The sequence below is a fragment of the Lathamus discolor genome, chromosome 2 (genome assembly GCF_037157495.1).
Source record: "Lathamus discolor isolate bLatDis1 chromosome 2, bLatDis1.hap1, whole genome shotgun sequence".
Lineage (NCBI taxonomy): Eukaryota > Metazoa > Chordata > Aves > Psittaciformes > Psittacidae > Lathamus > Lathamus discolor.
The window spans coordinates 131215242-131235054 of record NC_088885.1 but is presented as its reverse complement, the minus strand read 5'-3'; the positions used below and the strand labels follow the sequence as shown (position 1 = coordinate 131235054).

The 19813-nt window shown below is 39.3% G+C and overlaps 1 protein-coding gene across 2 annotated transcripts; it reads left to right on the top strand.

Moving 5' to 3' along the window:
• Positions 1 to 5256: 5256 nt before the first annotated feature.
• On the top strand, positions 5257 to 19425 carry IMPA1 (inositol monophosphatase 1). 2 transcript variants are annotated; one of them, XM_065668509.1, is made up of 9 exons: positions 5257 to 5334; positions 7079 to 7159; positions 8374 to 8507; positions 10423 to 10527; positions 11824 to 11869; positions 12008 to 12116; positions 12838 to 12946; positions 14462 to 14613; positions 16815 to 19425. In XM_065668509.1, exons 2-9 carry the CDS (start codon positions 7097 to 7099, stop codon positions 16931 to 16933), a joined length of 837 nt encoding a protein of 278 aa, XP_065524581.1. In that variant the 5' UTR covers positions 5257 to 5334; positions 7079 to 7096; the 3' UTR covers positions 16934 to 19425. The 2 variants fall into 2 exon arrangements, with proteins under 2 accessions (XP_065524581.1, XP_065524582.1); XM_065668510.1 differs by lacking the exon at positions 5257 to 5334 and adding an exon at positions 5372 to 5699.
• Positions 19426 to 19813: the final 388 nt, after the last annotated feature.

Sequence of the window (19813 nt, the reverse complement as noted above, 5' to 3'; positions counted from 1 at the left end):
CTGTTAATTGTCTTATTTTTATTTACAGTACTCTTTACTGTAAGTGTAACATGACCTAGATATTGATAAATTATTTTACTGGACATGGTGTGGGTGTCACAGAAAGGAGAGTGACTCTGGTTTCCATGAGGTAAAGGGTCTTCAGTGGCTAAATATTTTGTGAGTCAGTTGCTTGGAAGCAGGAAGCACACACGCATTTCTCCACTTTCCCCCACCTATCCCTCCAGCTGCTTCTCATCTCCCTTTCCAGCGCAATAGGAGGAGTTCCCTTTTCCCTTGTTATTTTGTTTTCCTCCCTTTCCTCTGCAATTCTCTAGTCATCTTTCTTTCTTAAGCTGCTCTGGTAAGGAATATGCAGAAAGAGGCCAGCCATCATCGTGGTACAATTAATCATAGAATCATAGAATCATAGAATGGTTAGGGTTGGAAAGGACCTCAAGATCATCTAGTTCCAACCCCCCTGCCATGGACAGGGACACCTCACACTAAACCATCCCACACAAGGCTTCATCCAACCTGGCCTTGAACACTACCAGGGATGGAGCACTCACAACCTCCCTGGGCAACCGATTCCAGTGTCTCACCACCCTAACAGGAAAGAATTTCCTCCTTATATCCAATTTAAACTTCCCCTGTTTAAGTTTTAACCCATTACCCCTTGTCCTGTCACTACAGTCCCTGACAAAGAGTCCCTCCCCAGCATCCCTATAGGCCCCCTTCAGGTACTGGAAGGCTGCTATGAGGTCCCCACGCAGCCTTCTCTTCTCCAGGCTGAACAGCCCCAACTTTCTCAGCTGATCTTCATACGGGAGGTGCTCCAGTCCCCTGATCATCCTCGTGGTCCTCCTCTGGACTTGTTCCAGCAGTTCCATGTCCTTTTTATGTTGAGGACACCAGAACTGCACACAATACTCCAGGTGAGGTCTCACAAGAGCAGAGTAGAGGGGCAGGATCACCTCCTTCGACCTGCTGGTCATGCTCCTTTTGATGCAGCCCAGGATACGGTTGGCTTTCTGGGCTGCGAGCGCACACTGCCGGCTCATGTTCATTTTCTCATCGACCAGCACCCCCAAGTCCTTCTCTGCAGGGCCGCTCTGAATCTCTTCTTTGCCCAACCTGTAGCTGTGCCTGGGATTGCTCCGACCCAGGTGTAGGACCCTGCACTTGTCGTGGTTGAACTTCATAAGGTTGGCATCAGCCCACCTCACAAGCATGTCAAGGTCCCTCTGGATGGCATCCCTTCCCTCCAGCGTATCAACCGGACCACACAGCTTGGTGTCATCGGCAAACTTGCTGAGGGCTCACTCAATCCCACTGTCCATGTCAGCGACGAAGATGTTAAATGTTAAGTCAGGGAAGAGCCTCAAGCTGAACTTGTTCCTGCTGCTGTTGTTACAGAACCAACAGTTCTTACTGTAGCAACGTCTGCTGCTACAAAACAGGGTAAGTTTTTCAGCATAAAAGCCTTTTTCTCTATTTACCCCCTTCCTTCTACCCCTGACTTTTCTGCCCTAGCAGTTACAGGCAAAATTATTAAAATGACATTTGTTGTGGATAGAGGGAAGATAAAACTTGGGATGCAAGAAGTAAATCTTTGGGGAGATCTCAAAGGTTTTACCAGGAAGGCTGCTTTCATCACTTGCCAGTTATTGCTAAGGGCTAGCAGCCCGTAAATGGCAGTACAAATACAGCAAGTCACAGTTGATAAGACTGCAAAAAGTTTTCACATTCATCTTATTCCAGGAATGTGTCTGGGGTTGTACAAAGAAGCTCATCCCACTTAGTTTTCAGAAGCTGAGAAGTAAAACTAAATTAAGCTAGTCTGACAGAAAAAATAATTGAGGACAGCTGAAAACTGTCCTAATCATCGACTCGAGGAACAGACGCAGAAACTTTCCCAGGGCGTCAGTATCTTGCCTAGGCTAGAACTGCTCACATTTCAAATGTTTAGCCTCTATGATATCTTTACCTAGCGTATACAATTTTTTGTTTTTATAAAGCGTGTTATCTTGGCACATTTTCATAGGGGAAGTTAAACAACTCGATTTGGAAAAAAAAAAACAACAAAACCAAAACCAAACCAACAACTCAAAACATTGTGGAGAAGACACCAACATTTGAAACCATTTTTAATTTTACAAGCTTGTGTTTAGAAGTGGCTGAATTATTTAACTTCAAAGTTAATAAATAAAAACTTAAACCCACTTCTAGTAGATGCAAAGAAAATGTATGCAAAGTTACTTCACTGACAAGTGGAATCTGTAAAAAGAAATATTTAATGATTTTATAATAAACAGTATTTTCATCCAAACTATTAAAATAGGTAAATATCAAGCTTTTTGGTTGTTATATCTGTATAGCAATTGTAAAGCATGCACAAGGTCAAGGCTTTGCAAACACTTTACCACTGAGAATGCTCTTGGTAGCAGCTCCTGGTCTTGTTCCATTTCAAATACTGCTGCAAAATCACTTCGCATTTGTGATATACCCAAATACTGCTTGGAAACAATTATGTTAACATCAAGAACTCAATTTTGCCCGGATAAGTGACCAGTTAAATCAGCCGGGCAATGCTATTAACAAATTAACAAATAAGAAATAAATACTATTAATATTAATAAATATTAACAAATAAGAAATAAATATTAACAAATAAGAAATAATACATCACACTAAAAAAGCAGGCAGCAATCTCTCATACTTTTATTTTCATCAGTTTCCTTTTGTGTGTCTGTTTTAGAAAAGTATGTACCTTGGAGTGTCATCAGTCTGGTCTGAAGACTTTTATTAATAGAGCACCTCTGTTCATCTCACTTATCAAGTGTAACACACAAATACAGCTCCTTGCAGCTCAGTTCTCCTCCTAGTAGTTTCTTTCATTAAATACAAAATTTCAGCTGGAATAGAAACTGTGGTTTGGATCAGGAAATTCTTACACTTTTGAGGAGAGAATTCCAGGCATTTACTTCTACTGATTTTGGGATCAATGCAGAATTTGAAATCCCCTTATAGACCCTGTAAAACGTAATGTTAAGTGTATTATTAATGTCAAAGAAGACATTTTCCCATGTAGCTTGTACTGAGAAATACTTGGCATCTTGCCTCAACAAAAGATGAATCAGAGCCAAAGTGACTCTTTCAATTGGCTGTATGCTTTTTGTGTAACCTTGTAAAGAATGATTTGCAAAATAATTGATAAAAACACCCCTTATCATCTCTGTGGTTCTTTAATGACTGTGAATACTTTAAAGAAACAGGCTAATACGACTATTCCTGTTTATGAAATGGGAAGTGGGAAACATGGAAGGGTGCATTGACTTGTCCCACACAACAGCACTGCTGGGGATGGAAACCACATCATCACTGATGTGGAAAGTACAAATGTACTGCCATGTGGCCTTCGGCAAGTACCGTACTGTGGGTTGGATTGGCACTGGGGGAAGGGGATAAGGCTGCTTTTGGTGAAGTAGGTATTTTATGCCAGGTTCAAGTCCTAAAGGAAACTACAACCCCCGTCCTGTTTACAGTAGACCATCATTTTACATATGACAGTAAATTTACATATGACAGTTGCAATTTGTGAACACAAGACAGCACCTCAGTGTTTTACTTGATGAAAGACAATAGGAGACTTTATAGCAGCCTTCCAGGACCTAAAGGGAGCCTACAAGAAAGCTGGGATGAACATTTTACAAGAGCATTTAGTGATAGGACATTGCAGAAAGGCTTCAAACTGAGAGGGGAGATTTATATTAGATATTAGGAAGACGTTATTTCTCTGTGAGGGTGGTGAGGCACTGGCACAGGTTGCCCAGAGAAGCTGTGACTGCCCCATCCCTGGCAGTGTTCAAGTTCAGATTGGACAGGACTTGGATCAACCTGGTCTAGTGGAAGGTGTCCTGACCATGGCAGGCATTGGCACGGAGGGAACTGGCTTTGTGGCCCATTGCAGGGAGGTTAGAACTAGGTGATCTTGTAGGGCCCTTTCCAATCCAAAACATTCCATGGTTCTATGAAAGACCAAGAAAAAACAATGAAACTGTTATCAGTCAGCCTTGGAAAGATTTTTTTTCCCTCTGCATAACTTGAATCATAGTAACGTTGAAAATGCATCATTTGTACTGTTTGGGTGTTTTGGGTTTTTTTTTTTTAATTATCAAAAATCCTTGTTTGAAAGCTACGCAGTTTTCTGTAAAATGTGCTTACCATATATTTAAAAAGTATTAGTTGTCTCTGGTCACCGATTTGGCATTACTCTAATTGGCAGAACTGTCAGCAGGAGCGACTAGTGGAGGGGAGAGGAAGCTGCTTCACTAGAGTTTTTGGGGAAAAAAACCCAGACATAATGGAGAACCACTTGTTCATTTTACTTGCTCATTTTACTGTTTTAAGCACTGTGAACTGGATTGATTAGATGCTGTTTTACTTGGAGAGGTCTGTTACATAATGTTCTTTCTCATGGGCCTTTGTACTTTTTTCCACAAGCTGAGTCACACAGCCTCAACAGCAGTACCTTCAGCAGCCAGAAGCCTTGGTAAATGGCACCCGTGTGCTCCATGGTAGTTTATACTGCGTTCAGTTCTGGGCTCCTCACTGCAAGAAAGAAGGGGGTCCAGCAACGGGCAACAAAACTGGTGAAGGGTCTGGAGCACAAGTCTGATGAGGAACAGCTGAGGGAACTGGGGTTGTTTAGTCTGGAGAAGGCTCACAGCAGACCTTATCACTCTCTACAACTAGCTGAAAGGAGGTTGTAGCATGGTGGTAGTCAGTCTCTTCTCCAAAGTAACAAGGAACAGGACAAGAGGAAACAGTCTTAAGCTGTGCCAGGGGAGGTTTAGACTGGATATTAGGAAAAATTTCTTCACAGAGAGGCTGCTCAGGCATTGGAACAGGCTGCCTGGGGCAGTCCTGGAATCACCGTTCCTGGAAGTGTTCAAAACCGTGTAGATGAGGCCCTCAGTGACATGGTTTAGTGGTGGTGGTCCTGGCAGTGCTGGGGTAACAGCTGGGCTTGATGATCTTGAGGGTATTTTCCAACCTAGTTTATTCTGTAGGAGAATATTTACAGTATACTCATTTTGACACGTCCAATTATTATAAATAAGCCGACATCAAGTGCTGATTTAGCCCCTTGACTGTAAGCTCGAGAGCACAAGCCCTCAGGCTGCCCCACAGGCTCCCGCTACCTGTCCCGCCGCGGGACTCAGCCACGCCTCCGGCGCGCAGCCGCAGCGGCGGCCGCAGGGCAGAGGGAGGAGGAGGCGGGGTCAGCGCTTCGCCCCTGGCGCCTGCGCGCCTCAGCGGGAGTGGGGACGGCGGCGGAGGGCGGCCGGGGTGAGCCTCTTCTTCCTTTTTTCCTCCCTTAGCCGCCATTTCAGGGTGCCGTGAGGTGGCTACGCCGCTGCCCTGGGGAGCTGTGTGGTCCTGCTGCCGCTCGGTCCGGACCACACGGCCACGGGGCAGGAGGTGCGCTCACCTCGGGCGGGCGATGTGGGCCGACCTTCAGCCCTTCCGCCCCGGGGTCCAAACCTCAGTGTCGGGATTCAAACCGCTCCTCTGAATGCGCTCCCTGATTTTGTGGGGCGAACTCCTCACGGGGCATCCGAAGAAGGCGAAACTAAGCCTGGGGGGCTGAAAAGACTCTTCTGCTAATCAGTTTAGGCGCTGGTATTTATACATGTCCTGCAGTTATTGTTTCGGTGAGGTTTTAGGCATAAATGAATTATTTTTCCTCTGCTACACGAGTCTGTGTCGTTGTACTCGGTGTCGGTGTACTTAAGGTTCCACTAGTGCTACTAGTCTCTTATGGATAACTTAGTAACTTTATATAGAGCTGTTATACCCAGTTCTGTGTCCTGACAAGTTATGTCTGTGTTTATGTAACCTGTACTTCAAAGGCTATGGCAAGAACATTATCAACATAATTGAAGCATCATACCCTTTGCATGTTATCTGGCTTTTATAGCCATGTTTACCCGTTTAGGACCAAGGCTGAAAGAGGCAATGACCATTAGATCAGGGCGATTGGGCTGGGGACTTATGGATGATGTTAATTGCACAGGGCTTTTTATACTTTTCCAGTGCTGAGGGGTTTTATTATAGTATGTGTAATCTTTGTGAATCTGCAAGTGTTACAAAACAGTTATCCAGGTCATCACTTAAAGGCTGAATGACTTAGGTAATACCCAAGAGGCTTTTGAAAGGGCTAGGGTTCAAAAATCAAACTTTCAAAAATTACTTCTAAAATTCAGGCAACATTGATTTTTTTCTCTGAATTGAATTGTGACATTGAATGAATTTGTGGTCTGTTAAGGTTGTATCAGAGACAGTGTTATGACATGCTGATTTGTATTTCACATTGCTCAAGAAAGCATAGAAGATAATGTATCTTGTATTGCTTCATAAAATGTAAGAATATAGAAGACACTTCTAAATGACTGTAGGGTCTTGTAACTTTCATGTAGAATCTAAACCATTTCATATTTGTGTTTGAAATAAACCCTTAGAAAAAAGCATGGAGGACTAAAATACAGAAAGGGTGGATTTGGGGTTTGAGATTCTAACTTTCTAATTCAAGATACTCAAAATAATTTAAATCATGCTTAATAGATAAAGCTGCATGTGAGCAGTCTTCTGCAATGAATTACAGTGAAGATTATAATATTTTAAAGCAAAAAGGCCTTGAGCTGTACACTGTGTTTGAGAATGTGCTTGTGCGTACCCACACTACTGCTTTTCAGAGACATTATGTACCTTGAGGTCAGTGTCTAAATGTGGAACCTTGTATATTCATGTATCTTTCAAGACTGAGGCTCTGTACTTGTTAACGTTTTTGTTTCACCTTTCTTGTAAACCACAAAATATGGGGAAAAATATCTGGTAACTTTAAGCTTTTAATACTTTCTAAGTTTGGGTTGTTTGGGGTTTTTTTTTTCAGAGTAAAGCTAGAACAAAATTCCATATTTCAGCAAGGAGAAAACAGTGCAGTCCAGAACAGCAGCATGAGGAAATTAGAATTTGTAAAAAGAAATAAAATTGAAATAGCTATAATTTTTGTGTTAATCTCTCATTTTGGTAGGCTGTATATCTAAAAAAGATGGCAGATCCTTGGCAAGAATGTATGGATTATGCAGTTGGCTTAGCAAGGAAAGCTGGGGAGGTAAGTATAAACTGTTTACAAATAACATTATTTATAGAGCTGTGTATATATATATATATATATATATATATATATATATATGGGTTTTGAAGGAGTTAAATGTTAGATATTCTTCCAAGGAGTATTTTGTCAAAAAAAAAAAAAAAAAAAAAAACAAAACATAAACTAGCAGAATTCTTCAGTGATGTTCACGATTGAAGTGTCTTTCGTGTTTACAGCTTGGTTAATTTAAGAAAGCAACTTTGCTCTTTTCTTTGGAGCAGAGTTCACGTAAAGACTGAGGAGTATCTTTTTGTTCCTTAAATTTGATTTAAAAGGAATAAATTCTGAATTGTGGTAAACAAAGAAGATCTCTGATTTAACCTTTACACATCACCTATCTACCACCTGAAAGCAGTTGACAGACTTTCTTGCAAACACCTCAATCAGCTTTACACAGTTCCTTGTTATTGACACCAGATACCATATCATGTTCTCTACATGAAGATTGCTTTTCTTCTGTAAATAAGAAGCATCCCTTGCGGTGTGGTATTTGGCCCGCTTGTGATCTAAGAAAGCTTAGAACAAGAAAAGAGTTTGCACATCTTGGCAGAGCTTCAGCCTAAGAGTGGTTAGGAAATGTTCAGTTCTTGGTAGTTCTGCTTCCTGTATTCGAATGCTGTTTCAGCCAGACAAGATGGCACATGTACTGATTCTGTCCCCTGGAGCTGCAGAATCTGTAGAACATTGTCCCTGCAATGGCCTCATTAAAGTCTTCCCTCAAAAATCTTGCTGTATTATAATAAAATACTTCTGTGGGCTGTGAGGCATGTATTCTTGCATGAGCTGATTCTGATCATTGTAAGATCGTAAATGCAGAGCCTGGCTAAAAATAGATGGCTTAAGCTTAGGCTTAAGTGTTTCATTCAACTCTGGTACTTAAATGTATAAATCTAAAACTTGTCCTAACAAAATAGAGTTTGGTTTCATGTACCAGTGGATCTTTTTGTAGTATACAAATTTAAGGTCCCATTGAAGTTTTTGTGTTGAGTAGGGACTGAAGATAGATGCAAGGGTAAGCCCCAGCTCCTGCAGTTAAATCCAGGTTTTGTCACTGCTTGTGTTTTGTATGTGCAGTACAGAAAATTACAGTAAAAATGATGCTCAAGTTTTTAGGAAAATTGGTATTATCCATAAATGGATAAATTTTTTTTTCTTGCTTGCTTTTTTAACAGATAGTCTGTGGAGCACTCAAAGAAGAAATATCTGTTATGACTAAAAGTTCACCAGTAGATCTCGTGACAGAAACTGATCAAAAAGTAGAAAACTTCATTATTTCTTTGATAAAAGAAAAGTATCCTTCTCACAGGTACGGCTTCTTATCAATATACTTTTGGTAGAAGAAGGGAAGAGGTGTCTGGAAGAAGAAGAAAATGGAAAGTTTATGATTTTGCATGTTAAAATTTCATTACGATTGGCATGATCGAAAGTTACAGAAATCTTCCTTACCCTCATTATTTTAAGTATTTTAGAGGAGTTGTGGGTTGACATTTTGCCCAGGGCCGTAGTGTAAAGACAAGGTGTCCCCAGGGTCCCTTTCCGAAGATATATGTTGACAGTCACTTCCACTTGAGCCAGCTGTAAATACATTTCTGTAGGAGAATCAACAGTGGCCCCCAAATTTCTTGTCTCCTGTTGGCTATTGAAATTAGCATGCCTTTGCTGTCTGTGTGGGATGTGTGTGCCTTTGTGAAATCTCGTACAGTTTAAGAACATCAAACGTACTTGAAAGAAGACATGATCAGATTCTTCAAGTCTGTCATACAAAATACTGATTTTTTTTTTTTTAATGCCTTTTTCTTTTCTTTTTTTTTTTCCCTGCCCCTCCTTAAATAAATTTATTCTTGAAGGGTGAATTGTGTGTATTTCACTTACTCACATAGCATCAACTAGGTTGGAAAAGACCTCTAAGATCAAGTCCAATAGTTACCCCAGGACTGCCATGTATGGGACTGTCTCTTCCATTTTGACATAATGGCTCAAGTTTAAAGTGGGCTTGCTAATTTTTCTTAAGTTTTCTTCGAGACTCTATTACTGTATATGTATATGTAAAATGTAATAAATCTGCACAGATTTGGAGCAACTGACGTGATGCAAAGTGTCAGCAACCCAATTAAATTAGTGTAAGCATACAGACTTGTGGAATGACCTTGACATAACAGTTTCTGTGATATTGATAAAAATTTTAGGATATTTTAGCTTCTTTTTGTTACGTAATTGATACCACATTAGACATACTGGTGTTGAACTTCTCCTTCTAATGAATTATTCATGAACCTAGATAACTATTCAGTCTCTTTCTTATCTTTGTGAAGATTTGTCACATGCTGTTTCTTTCTGAGCAATCATCTTCACTTCCATAGTTAATCATAACCCCCTAGTCAATATTGAAGAGACCTTATTTGTTTACTCCCAGCGGTTCTGATTTTACATGTTTGTGGAGGAAAGCATGTGTTTGCATACTTTTCATAGGTTGAGTAATACGTGATAAATTAAAAAACATGCAAAAGGCACAGAAAATAATTCCACCCACTTAGACTCATCCACATAATTTTGCAGTTGAAAATAAACACTTTCATGTGCAGCTAAAACTGTGAAATTTGAGTTCCTGTAGCACTGTGCCTTGTGTGGCCTTTGTGTTGAGTATGTACTTTGCTGTCTTCTTCAGGAGGAGCTCTGGTTTGGATTTTAGCCCTTTACCACTTTACCATTTTGTAATGCTTGTAAAACTAAACAGTTTTGAGAATAACAACTGTCATACTTGGACTGAAATCAGACTACAAATTTAACTGTTACTGCAGTGGTCTAACCACAAAGGCTTTCTTCAGTTAAAACACAAGCTAAAGAGTAGTGTTTTGTAGCACAAGTAAACTGAAAGGTGTAAACAGCTACAAATATTCTGACCAAAATTTGATGATGCTGTTATTAGAAAAAATAATGAAAACTTCAATGTTCTGAATGCTGAATTTGAGTAATGGGTATTAAAATGTGAATTTCTCTTCCCTGCATACTGTGCTTATCTCTGACATCATAAATATTGATGAAAGCTTGGTCAGATGTGGTTGGTGTTTTCCAGATAAATTGTGTATTTCTTAGCTTTTTACATTTCATCAGTGGTGGTACAAAAACCTGGATCTCACTTTAAGAACTTTGCTTTCAAGGACAGTGTTGCAATGCAGACATTTTAATTTCTTTGTATCTTTGAAATGTGTTTGCTGCTCTAGCTTCATTGGAGAAGAATCTGTTGCAGCTGGAGAGGGCAGCATTTTGACAGATAACCCCACATGGATTATAGACCCTATAGATGGAACTACCAACTTCGTACACAGGTCCACCTTTCATTTCTTTGGTCAACTTCAACCATTATTTCTTTCTCTAGTTCTATGAAAGTACAGTTTTTTCTTGCATTTAAATTTAAGTATTAAAGATATTCTGAACCTGTTAATAGTTACAAGTTATTATTTTGATTTATTAAGGGTCATGTTATGTAATCATTTTAGTATTTCTGTAAGAACTATCATAGCCTCCCTCTGTCACCAACAGCAGTTGTTCCATGAGAGGCCTGTGCTACATAGCAGGGGTCAGCAGCCTTTAGCACAGGTGCCAAATATAGGTGGGCAATTTTTAACAGTAAAACAATAAGACTCATAATTAGGAGTTGTATGATCTTCAGAGGGGTGGTAACAGCTTCAAGTGCTGATTGCTAAGAAATTTCAAAATTCATTGAGATCTAGGAGCTGCTACCATGAAAGGAAGCAGAATATTACCAGTAATTGTCTAGTGGTATTTTGCAGGAGGATGAGGAAGGGATTTTCAGTGTAGTGCTCCCTATTCCTTCTATCTACAACATGATAGATTTTGGCCCTGATGAGATTTTCTGAGTGTACTTGACTCCCAAGTTTCAAATGACTGCTACTATGTGCACCACTGCTTTAAACAGCTGCTGAATCCTACTAAATAACACATTCAGAAGCTGTAAGAAAATAACCTATTCTGCTGAATTTACAAGCTTCAAAGCCTGTATTTTTTTGCAGTTAGTAATTAAAGCAAATGTTGTAGAATGCAAATTTTGAAGAGTAAAAATAATAAATGATTGATTGTTAAAAACTTAGACTGCGATGCAACCCACCCTGACCCATATACTCCCACTGCCTTCACTCTTTCCCATGCATCCTTCCTTCTCACTCCAGTACGTTTCTCATTGCTTTGGTGTAGGAAGTGGAGGTGGGGGAAAAGCTGGCTTGCTTTTTTTGACAAGGCCATTTTGGCCAGCTTGTTCCTTGTGAGCATGGTTAGTAGCATAGAGGTTTGCTTGTATTCTTTGGCTATAAAATGTTAGTCCCTGAGCTAGTAAGAGTTGTAACAGGGATGGCAGTCCCTAAGCTGTAACAGGCTTAGTTTCAGTGGGTGGAAAAGTGTGTATTTTCAATAGAAATTGGTGGTGTTTGGTCTGTTTTCATAGCAAATCGTGCAAATTCCAGAAAACTAGTATTTCCTATATAGTCCAAGTTTCTTTTTGAAATACACATTACATTTAACTGAATATTGTTTTCCTTAAAAGTAAGCATGGTAATGAAAGAAGCATAGTACCTCACTGTAAATTAGTGAAATGTTTTGTTTTGTAGGTTTCCATTTGTGGCAGTTTCAATTGGCTTTGTTGTAAACAAAAAGGTATACTTTTTATTACTTAATATCTAATAAATCAAACCCAAATTAATTCCTTGTTGCTAACTATAACTAATCTATGTATTTTCACAGTAAATAGGAAGAAAGGGAAAAATGCCAAGGTACTTTTACTTTTTCTTGCAGATAGAGTTTGGAGTTGTGTATAGCTGTGTAGAAGACAAGATGTATACTGCCAGAAAAGGAAAAGGTGCATTTTGCAATGGTCAGAAACTTCAAGTATCAGGTCAAAAAGGTAAGCTGGACTGAGTAGTTTATTTCTGGTGATTACATTTATTTTTGCAAATGAGGCATCAACAGTTGTAGACCTGGATATATTCCTTTTTCTTAGCTCATAGTTTTGTTTTGCAAAGAGGCTGGTTTTGACCATGGGTTGTTTGGCTTTGAGAAACAGCGTTTATATTCTTTGATGCATATAGCATGCTTGTGATCTTTGCAGAATCGGGACTCAGCAACTTAAAATTTTATTACCTGTGTGTTGTGGTTCTTTGGTTGGTTGGTTTTAATTTCTTTTATGTCTATAATCCTTCTGTGAGTGTTCTTTAAGAGTCCATAACAAATCTACCAAACAATTCAACTTCTTCCAGGTGTGAGCTTCTGGTTTGAATCAGTATCACTCTTGTAGACTTACTACCCTATGTGAAGTAAAATCCACTCTTAAAGTGGGACCTTAAAGATCTGAGGACCTTAAAAGATCTATTTTATAGCAATAGAATTTTATCTACTAATGGCACTGATTAATGTAGCTGCACAATTCAACCAGATCATGCTTTATTTGCTGTATTTTTTTACCTGCTATTTTCCATGTAAAGAGATTTTTTTTATACATTCAATATGTGCAATATTTATATTAAAATACCTATTATTCAGTCTTGTAGGAAAAAAGTAAAATCTGCTAATTACTTTTACTATGGAAGTTGCACTGTTCGAAAAGTGAGGTTTTATTTCTTTTCCAGACATTACAAAATCGCTTTTAGTAACAGAATTGGGATCAAATCGTGATCCAGAAGCTATGAAGATAGTTCTTTCTAACATGGAAAGGCTTCTCAGCATTCCTATTCATGGGTAAGATATTCCGTATTTTTCATACTTGCTGATAGTGTTACTATTGTAAACATGATCATCTTTAGGAAGGATTGGTTGCGTTACACCTTAAATGTGAAATGCAATTTAAATGTTTTCGTCTAGTAACTTCTGCAAAGAAACTCTAGTAAGTGTGTTTAACTTTTTCAAGCTGGGACATATATTAGAGAATCCAAAGAACCAATATTGAGAAGCAGAGCATGTTTGATTTTGTAGGACTAAAAAGCGTTGCATTTACTGTTAAAAAATGAAATACAACTCTGTGCCTCTTTCCTCCCTGCACAACTCCTCCATTCCCTGCCCCCCCTCCCAAAACCCACAAGGAGTAAAACTGGATAAACAGAAGCTGTGTTACATTTCTTAGGTTCCCTTTCCTGTAGTAATGAAAATCATTGGGTTTTTTAATATGTGTCAGAAGACAAAAAAGATCTCCCTTTTCTGCTTCAACATTATGCAATTTTAATTTGTCCAAGTAGTTGAAATTCTCCATAAACTGCTCTTAATTAGGTTAAATTCCCTGCTTCCTCTCCTACAGAAATGTAGCCAAAGCCTACATTTCCACAAACCATTTTGTACCTGAAACTGGTTTCAGTAGACAGTTCCTTGTCTACTCTCAACGCTACTCGCATTTCTGGTCTATAAGTGGTTGTACTTTTATGCTGAGATTCTCAGGAATCTTGTTTTGACACGTAACATATAGATTTTTTTTTTCTACTTCCAAAAAGTCTTCTGATGTCATTAAAGGATCTATCCTAAATTGTAAGTAGGGAATACATTTTCGGTGTGTTGTCAGTTCAACTTTGGTATTTTATTTGGAAACGATAAATTGAGATTGGAATTGATTTAGTTGCTTCTTGCAATAACTTGGCTTCTATCAGTTAACAATTTGATGTACATTTTACTGATAATTGAAATAACTGCAATTATTTGTATCAACATTTCCAGAAGAAACTGGGATTTGTAGCACAAGGGTTTTGATGAGGTTATCCAAATTTAGACTAAATTTATGCTGTGTAATTTATTTTTTGTGATTACTGCTGTTAGGGTATTTTGTAAGTCAGAGATGCCTGCTGAGCATTACCAGAGAATCTGAAGTAACTGTTTTTTCAGCACTGACAGCAGTGTACACTCCACTTGAATTCTTGTATTCAAAAGCAGAGTATCTGTTACTGTTCCATGGGTAGCTATCTTCCATAATATGTTTTAGGTTAAAAAGTTGTTTAAGGTGTCTTTTCACTTTAAACTAAAATTGTGTAACAGAATACATAAATGTGATTTCTGGAAATTGTCTATATTTGTGGAACTTTGCAAGCTGCTCAAGCAAGACTTCATTCCCAGTTTTTTATTTCACTGCATCACATGTTCACATCTATCATGTTTTGTCTAGCTCAGTTCACTTTGCATGCAATACTTCTGTGTTCTCGGGTGCAGTGTACACAGGCACTGTGGCTTTCGGACAAGCTGTTCTCAGTTAAAAGAATCATCTTTCTCCTTTAGGATTAGAGCCGTTGGTACAGCAGCGGTGAACATGTGCCTCGTGGCAACGGGTGGAGCTGATGCCTATTATGAAATGGGGATTCACTGCTGGGACATGGCAGGGGCTGGAATCATTATTACTGAAGCAGGTGGAGTACTGCTAGATGTATCAGGTAAATACACTGAATGCAAGTTTAGCTTTTAAATTAGCTTTTAAGTAGCTAATTGGGAGCAAAACATAGCTGAAATGAAAAAGCAAATAGGTTTTGCAATGCTTTTTCCAAGTTGCTGCTACTGAGTGGAGTTAGAATAGAATAGAATCATAGAATAGTCAGGGTTGGAAAGGACCTTATGATCATCTAGTTCCAACCCCCCTGCCATGGACAGGGACACCTCACACTAAACCATCCCACACAAGGCTTCATCCAACCTGGACTTGAACACTGCCAGGGATGGAGCACTCACAACCCCCCTGGGCAACCTATTCCAGTGCCTCATCACCCTAACAGGAAAGAATTTCCTCCTTATATCCAATTTAAACTTCCCCTGTTTAAGTTTTAACCCGTTACCCCTTGTCCTGTCACTACAGTCCCTGACAAAGAGTCCCTCCCCAGCATCCCTATTGGCCCCCTTCAGGTACTGGAAGGCTGCTATGAGGTCTCCACGCAGCCTTCTCTTCTCCAGGCTGAACAGCCCCAACTTCCTCAGCCTATCTTCATACGGGAGGTGCTCCAGTCCCCTGATCATCCTCGTGGCCCTCCTCTGGACTTGTTCCAACAGTTCCATGTCCTTTTTCTGTTGAGGACACCAGAACTGCACACAATACTCCAGGTGAGGTCTCACAAGAGCAGAATAGAGGGGCAGAATCACCTCCTTCAACCTGCTGGTCACGCTCTTTTTGATGCAGCCCAGGATCCACGCACACTGAAGCCAGTTCATGTTCATTTTCTCATCGACCAGCACCCCCAAGTCCTTCTCTGCAGGGCTGCTCTGAATCTCTTCTTTGCCCAGCCTGTAGCTGTGCCTGGGATTGCTCCGACCCAGGTGTAGGACCTTGCACTTGTCATGGTTGAACTTCATAAGGTTGGCATCAGCCCACCTCACAAGTGTGTCAAGGTCCCTCTGGATGGCATCTCTTCCCTCCAGCGTATCAGTCGAACCACACAGCTTGGTGTCATCAGCAAACTTGCTGAGGGCGCACTCAATCCCACTGTCCATGTCAGCGACAAAGACGTTAAACAAGACCGGTCCCAACACCGATCCCTGAGGGACACCACTCGTTACTAGTCTCCAGCTGGACACTGAGCCATTGATCACAACTCTTTGTGTGCGGCCATCCAGCCAGTTCTTTATCCGCCAAGTGGTCCATCCATCAAATTGATGTCTCTCCAATTTAGAGAGAAGGATGTCATGTGGGACAGTATAGTGTCAAACGTTTTGCACAAGTCCAGGTAGATGACATCAACTGCTCTACCCTTGTCCATCAGTTCTGTAGCCCAATCATAGAAGGCCACCAAATTGGTCAGCCAGGATTTCCCCTTAGTGAAGCCATGTTGGCTGTCACCAAGCACCTTCTTGTTTTTCATGCCTTCCAGGAGAATGTGCTCTAAGATTTTGCCAGGCACAGAGGTGAGACTGACTGGTCTGTAATTCCCCGGGTCTTCCATTTTCCCCTTCTTGAAAATGGGGGTTATATCTCCCTTTTTCCAGTCGTTGGGAACTTCACCTGACTGCCATGATTTTTCAAATATGATGGCCAGTGGCTTAGCAGCTTCATTCGCCAGCTCCTTCAGGACCCGCGGATGGATTTCATCAGGTCCCAAGGACTTGTGCATGTTCATGTTTTTAAGATGGTCTCAAACCAGATCCTCTCCTACAGTGGGCCCAAGGTCTTCATTCTCACAGTCCCTGCATCTGCTTTCCAAGACTTGAGTGGTGCGGTCGGAGCCTTTGCCAGTGAAGACCAAGGCAAAGAAATCATTCAGAACCTCAGCCTTCTCCAAATCCTGTGTAGCCAGTTCTGAGAGCTTTCTCAGGGGGCCTGCGTTGTCCCTAGTCTATTTTTTATTTGCTATGTTAAAAAGTTCCCATCCAGTTAATACACTAAGAGTCAATTAATGTTCTTAAGCTACCAGACAACCTTTAGTCCCTTTGTTAACCTCTTGGAAGAGTGAAAAAAAGATAGTAAGCAAACCCTGAAGAGAATTTAAATGTAGCTGTTATGAGGTACCTGTTGTGTTAAATGCATTTTTCTCCAGGGGCAAAACTTGGTCATTTACCTTGCTTTTTTTGTTTTTGTTCAATGCTCATTTTCTTACTAACTTTTAATTTTATCTAGATACAAGCTGGTTACTTTGCTTGCTTTGATTTCTAGGTGGACCATTTGATTTGATGTCTCGAAGAATAATTGCAGCAAGCAGTCAAGCTATAGGAGAGCGAATAGCCAAAGCACTTCAAGTAATTCCTCTGAAAAGGGATGATGCAACTAACTGAATGCCAAAGCTACACCTTAAATGTAATTATATAGTGTCTCATAGTCCCATGTGGTGGTTATTCTACACCTTGAACCGGATTAAAAAAGATAGATAGATGGTAGTCTTTGAGTATTGGTGTGACTGCTATGTAGTGTTTTGAGGTTGGATCAATGTTCTAAGTTAGCTTTTACTATTAGGCATTTTATTTGACACCACAATTACATAAAGATCTGTAAAAAGAAGCAAATACGTACTACTAAGTTTTTCGAGTTTTATACTGCAATGGATGGTATAGCAAGAGTTTCTCTGATGTGTAGATAAATAAAAATATCTAGTTCTGTCAGTGACAAACCGAAATTCACTGTCTTAACACCACATCATCAAATCAGATCCTGAACCCAGAAAGATTAAGGCGTTGCTGTTTAACCAGTCTTTCTCTAACTTGTCTGTTGTTTTCTTCAGTGTCATCAGTGTATCTGTTTCCTTACCTTGCTACACTTTTTGTAGAGGTAGTCCACACATTCCCAAACTTTTTTTAGTTGTTCTGAGTTTTGGCTCTAATTTTAAGCCTTTATTACTTAGCTGTCATTGTTTTTGTAGTCATTGTTCTACCTTTCTTAGTCATTGTTCTACCTTTCTTATGGTAGATGAACACAGTCACATTTTTAGCCTCTTAAGTGGCCAGCGCACTTGCAAATTCATTGCAGTTGCAAAAATAATACTTATTGTGCCAGAAAATGTGTATCTCCCAGAAATAAGTTCTGAGCATACCTTCTATCACCAAATGGACTTAATTAAGATGAAGTATGATTTGCATTTGACCATTGGAATCAGCTGATACTATGTCCTCTATTTTATTCTCAGTGGTTATAATTTGTGTTAATTTTGCTTGGGTTCCTTATGGATGAGTGTGTTTTAAAGTCTAAGGAAGCATTACAATCCAAAAGAGTTTTCAGTAAAATGCTGGCAAAAAATATAAGCCCATAGTCCAGATTTTTTACATAATTTTCTGTAAGTTAGGAAAGCAGTGACCAACCAGGATCAGGTTTCCCCTGTGTTAGAGAGTGTACAGGCACAAAAGAAGATGCATATCTAAACCTAAAGGGTTTATAAATCTAAGAAATATTAGTAATTTCATTCTTGGTGTCAGTTGTTCTGAACTTTGAAACTATACTGGTTCTTTGATCTTTTGTATTTAAGATTGTTAAAAGTATCAGTGTACTGTTCAAATAATTAATGCACTTTAAAAAAAAAAAAAAAAGAAGGTTTAACTTAGATCGGTTTTCAGACTGATTTTTTCCATGTCTAAAGTTTCCTAAGGAAAACTGTCTCATTGGTGGTCCAGTCAAGACACAGCAGTGCTTTGGAAAACCTGGCTTTGTACTGCTGTTTTTATTTTGGAAAATGGTGTTCTCTGTCTTGAAATTTTAACAGATCTCATCTTATAAATTTCAGTCCTTTATATCAGTTGATTTTTGCATATTTTGTAGAAATACTTAATTTGAAGTTGATGCCAGATGAGTAACATTGAGATCAGCTATTTAATGGTCTTGTAAAACAGACAGACTTAGGTTAATTGTTCTTTTTAAATTCCCATTGACAAGGATAGAAAGGTTTTGAGTATTTCACTTAACTTTATTGCTGCAAGTGAGGTGGGACCATAATTATTTCTTGAGAAGTATATTACCTGTACTATTTCTGTTGCTTTTGTATAACAAATTCTGCATAACTTTTTTTAAACTGATTTATTTGTGAGATGGAGACATGTCTAAAAAATACTTGAGGTGGGAGAACACATTTGGAATAAATACACTTTAGCAGCAGTGGCTTCCAATACGCTTCCTTTTATAACATCTATCAAAGTACAGTGCTGCATCCCAGCAAGCTGGGTTTGTGAGCTTCAGACTGTCCCTGAGTTGCATACTTTTTTTCTTGATATACATAGATCATAAACCACTATGCCTTCAGATAATGTGTACACCTGCAGGAGGTTTTTAGAGTGAAGATTCCAACACCTTGCAACGTGATCATGGTGCATTAATCATCTCCAACCTCAGAACTCAAACTTTACAGGCTATATTAGCTGTGATTCATTTTGAAGGCCCATGAGCTGGTTGAAGCATGTAGGTTTCTTGCTGTTAGCTTTCCTAATAATGCTCTTCAAGGAAAAATGTATATGAATTTTCCATCTTGGCCCTCTCACTATTTGCATTGGATACGAGCCTCTTCTATTATATATTTTTTTTAACTCTATAAATGTAGCTTTTATCAGTTGTCTGCTTTATTTTTAATTTCAGTCTCACTTTCGGGGGGATCAAAAATCCCTGTTGTTTGCTGCTTTGCTAAGCATTATCTTCTCAGATACTCATCTAATATTCTTTCGTCATGTGACAGGACACCAAAATGCAATTTTACAATTTAAAGGCATTTTCTTTATTGTTCTGTGCTAGCATGCAATTTTGGCAAATTTTTGTAGTAATCTGTTTTTCTAGTAAAACAGAGAAGTTATGATTGCTGTGTAATCAAAATGTTTTTGAGAGACAATATATGAAAGGTAGTTCCTGAATGTTCAGAACAATAATACTTGTTTTTTTTTGCTTTTAAAGATGCAGTGACAGAGATAATCATATGAGATACTTTTTTTTTTATATATAAGTTTATATATTTACAAGATGTCTCATTGCCCAGCAAAAGCTAATCAGAAAAGAATACTGGTTTCTACAGAATGAACAGATAGACTGTCAAATTAAGATCACAAATATTCCTCATGAAGACATCAACAGTTCAGTACACAGAAACCTTTCTCACACAGCTTTTCAGTGACTAACTCGTGACTTCTGATGGCAAAGTTTGCTATGGTTTGAATCTTGCCAGACTTAAAAGTGCTAGAAGGAAGACA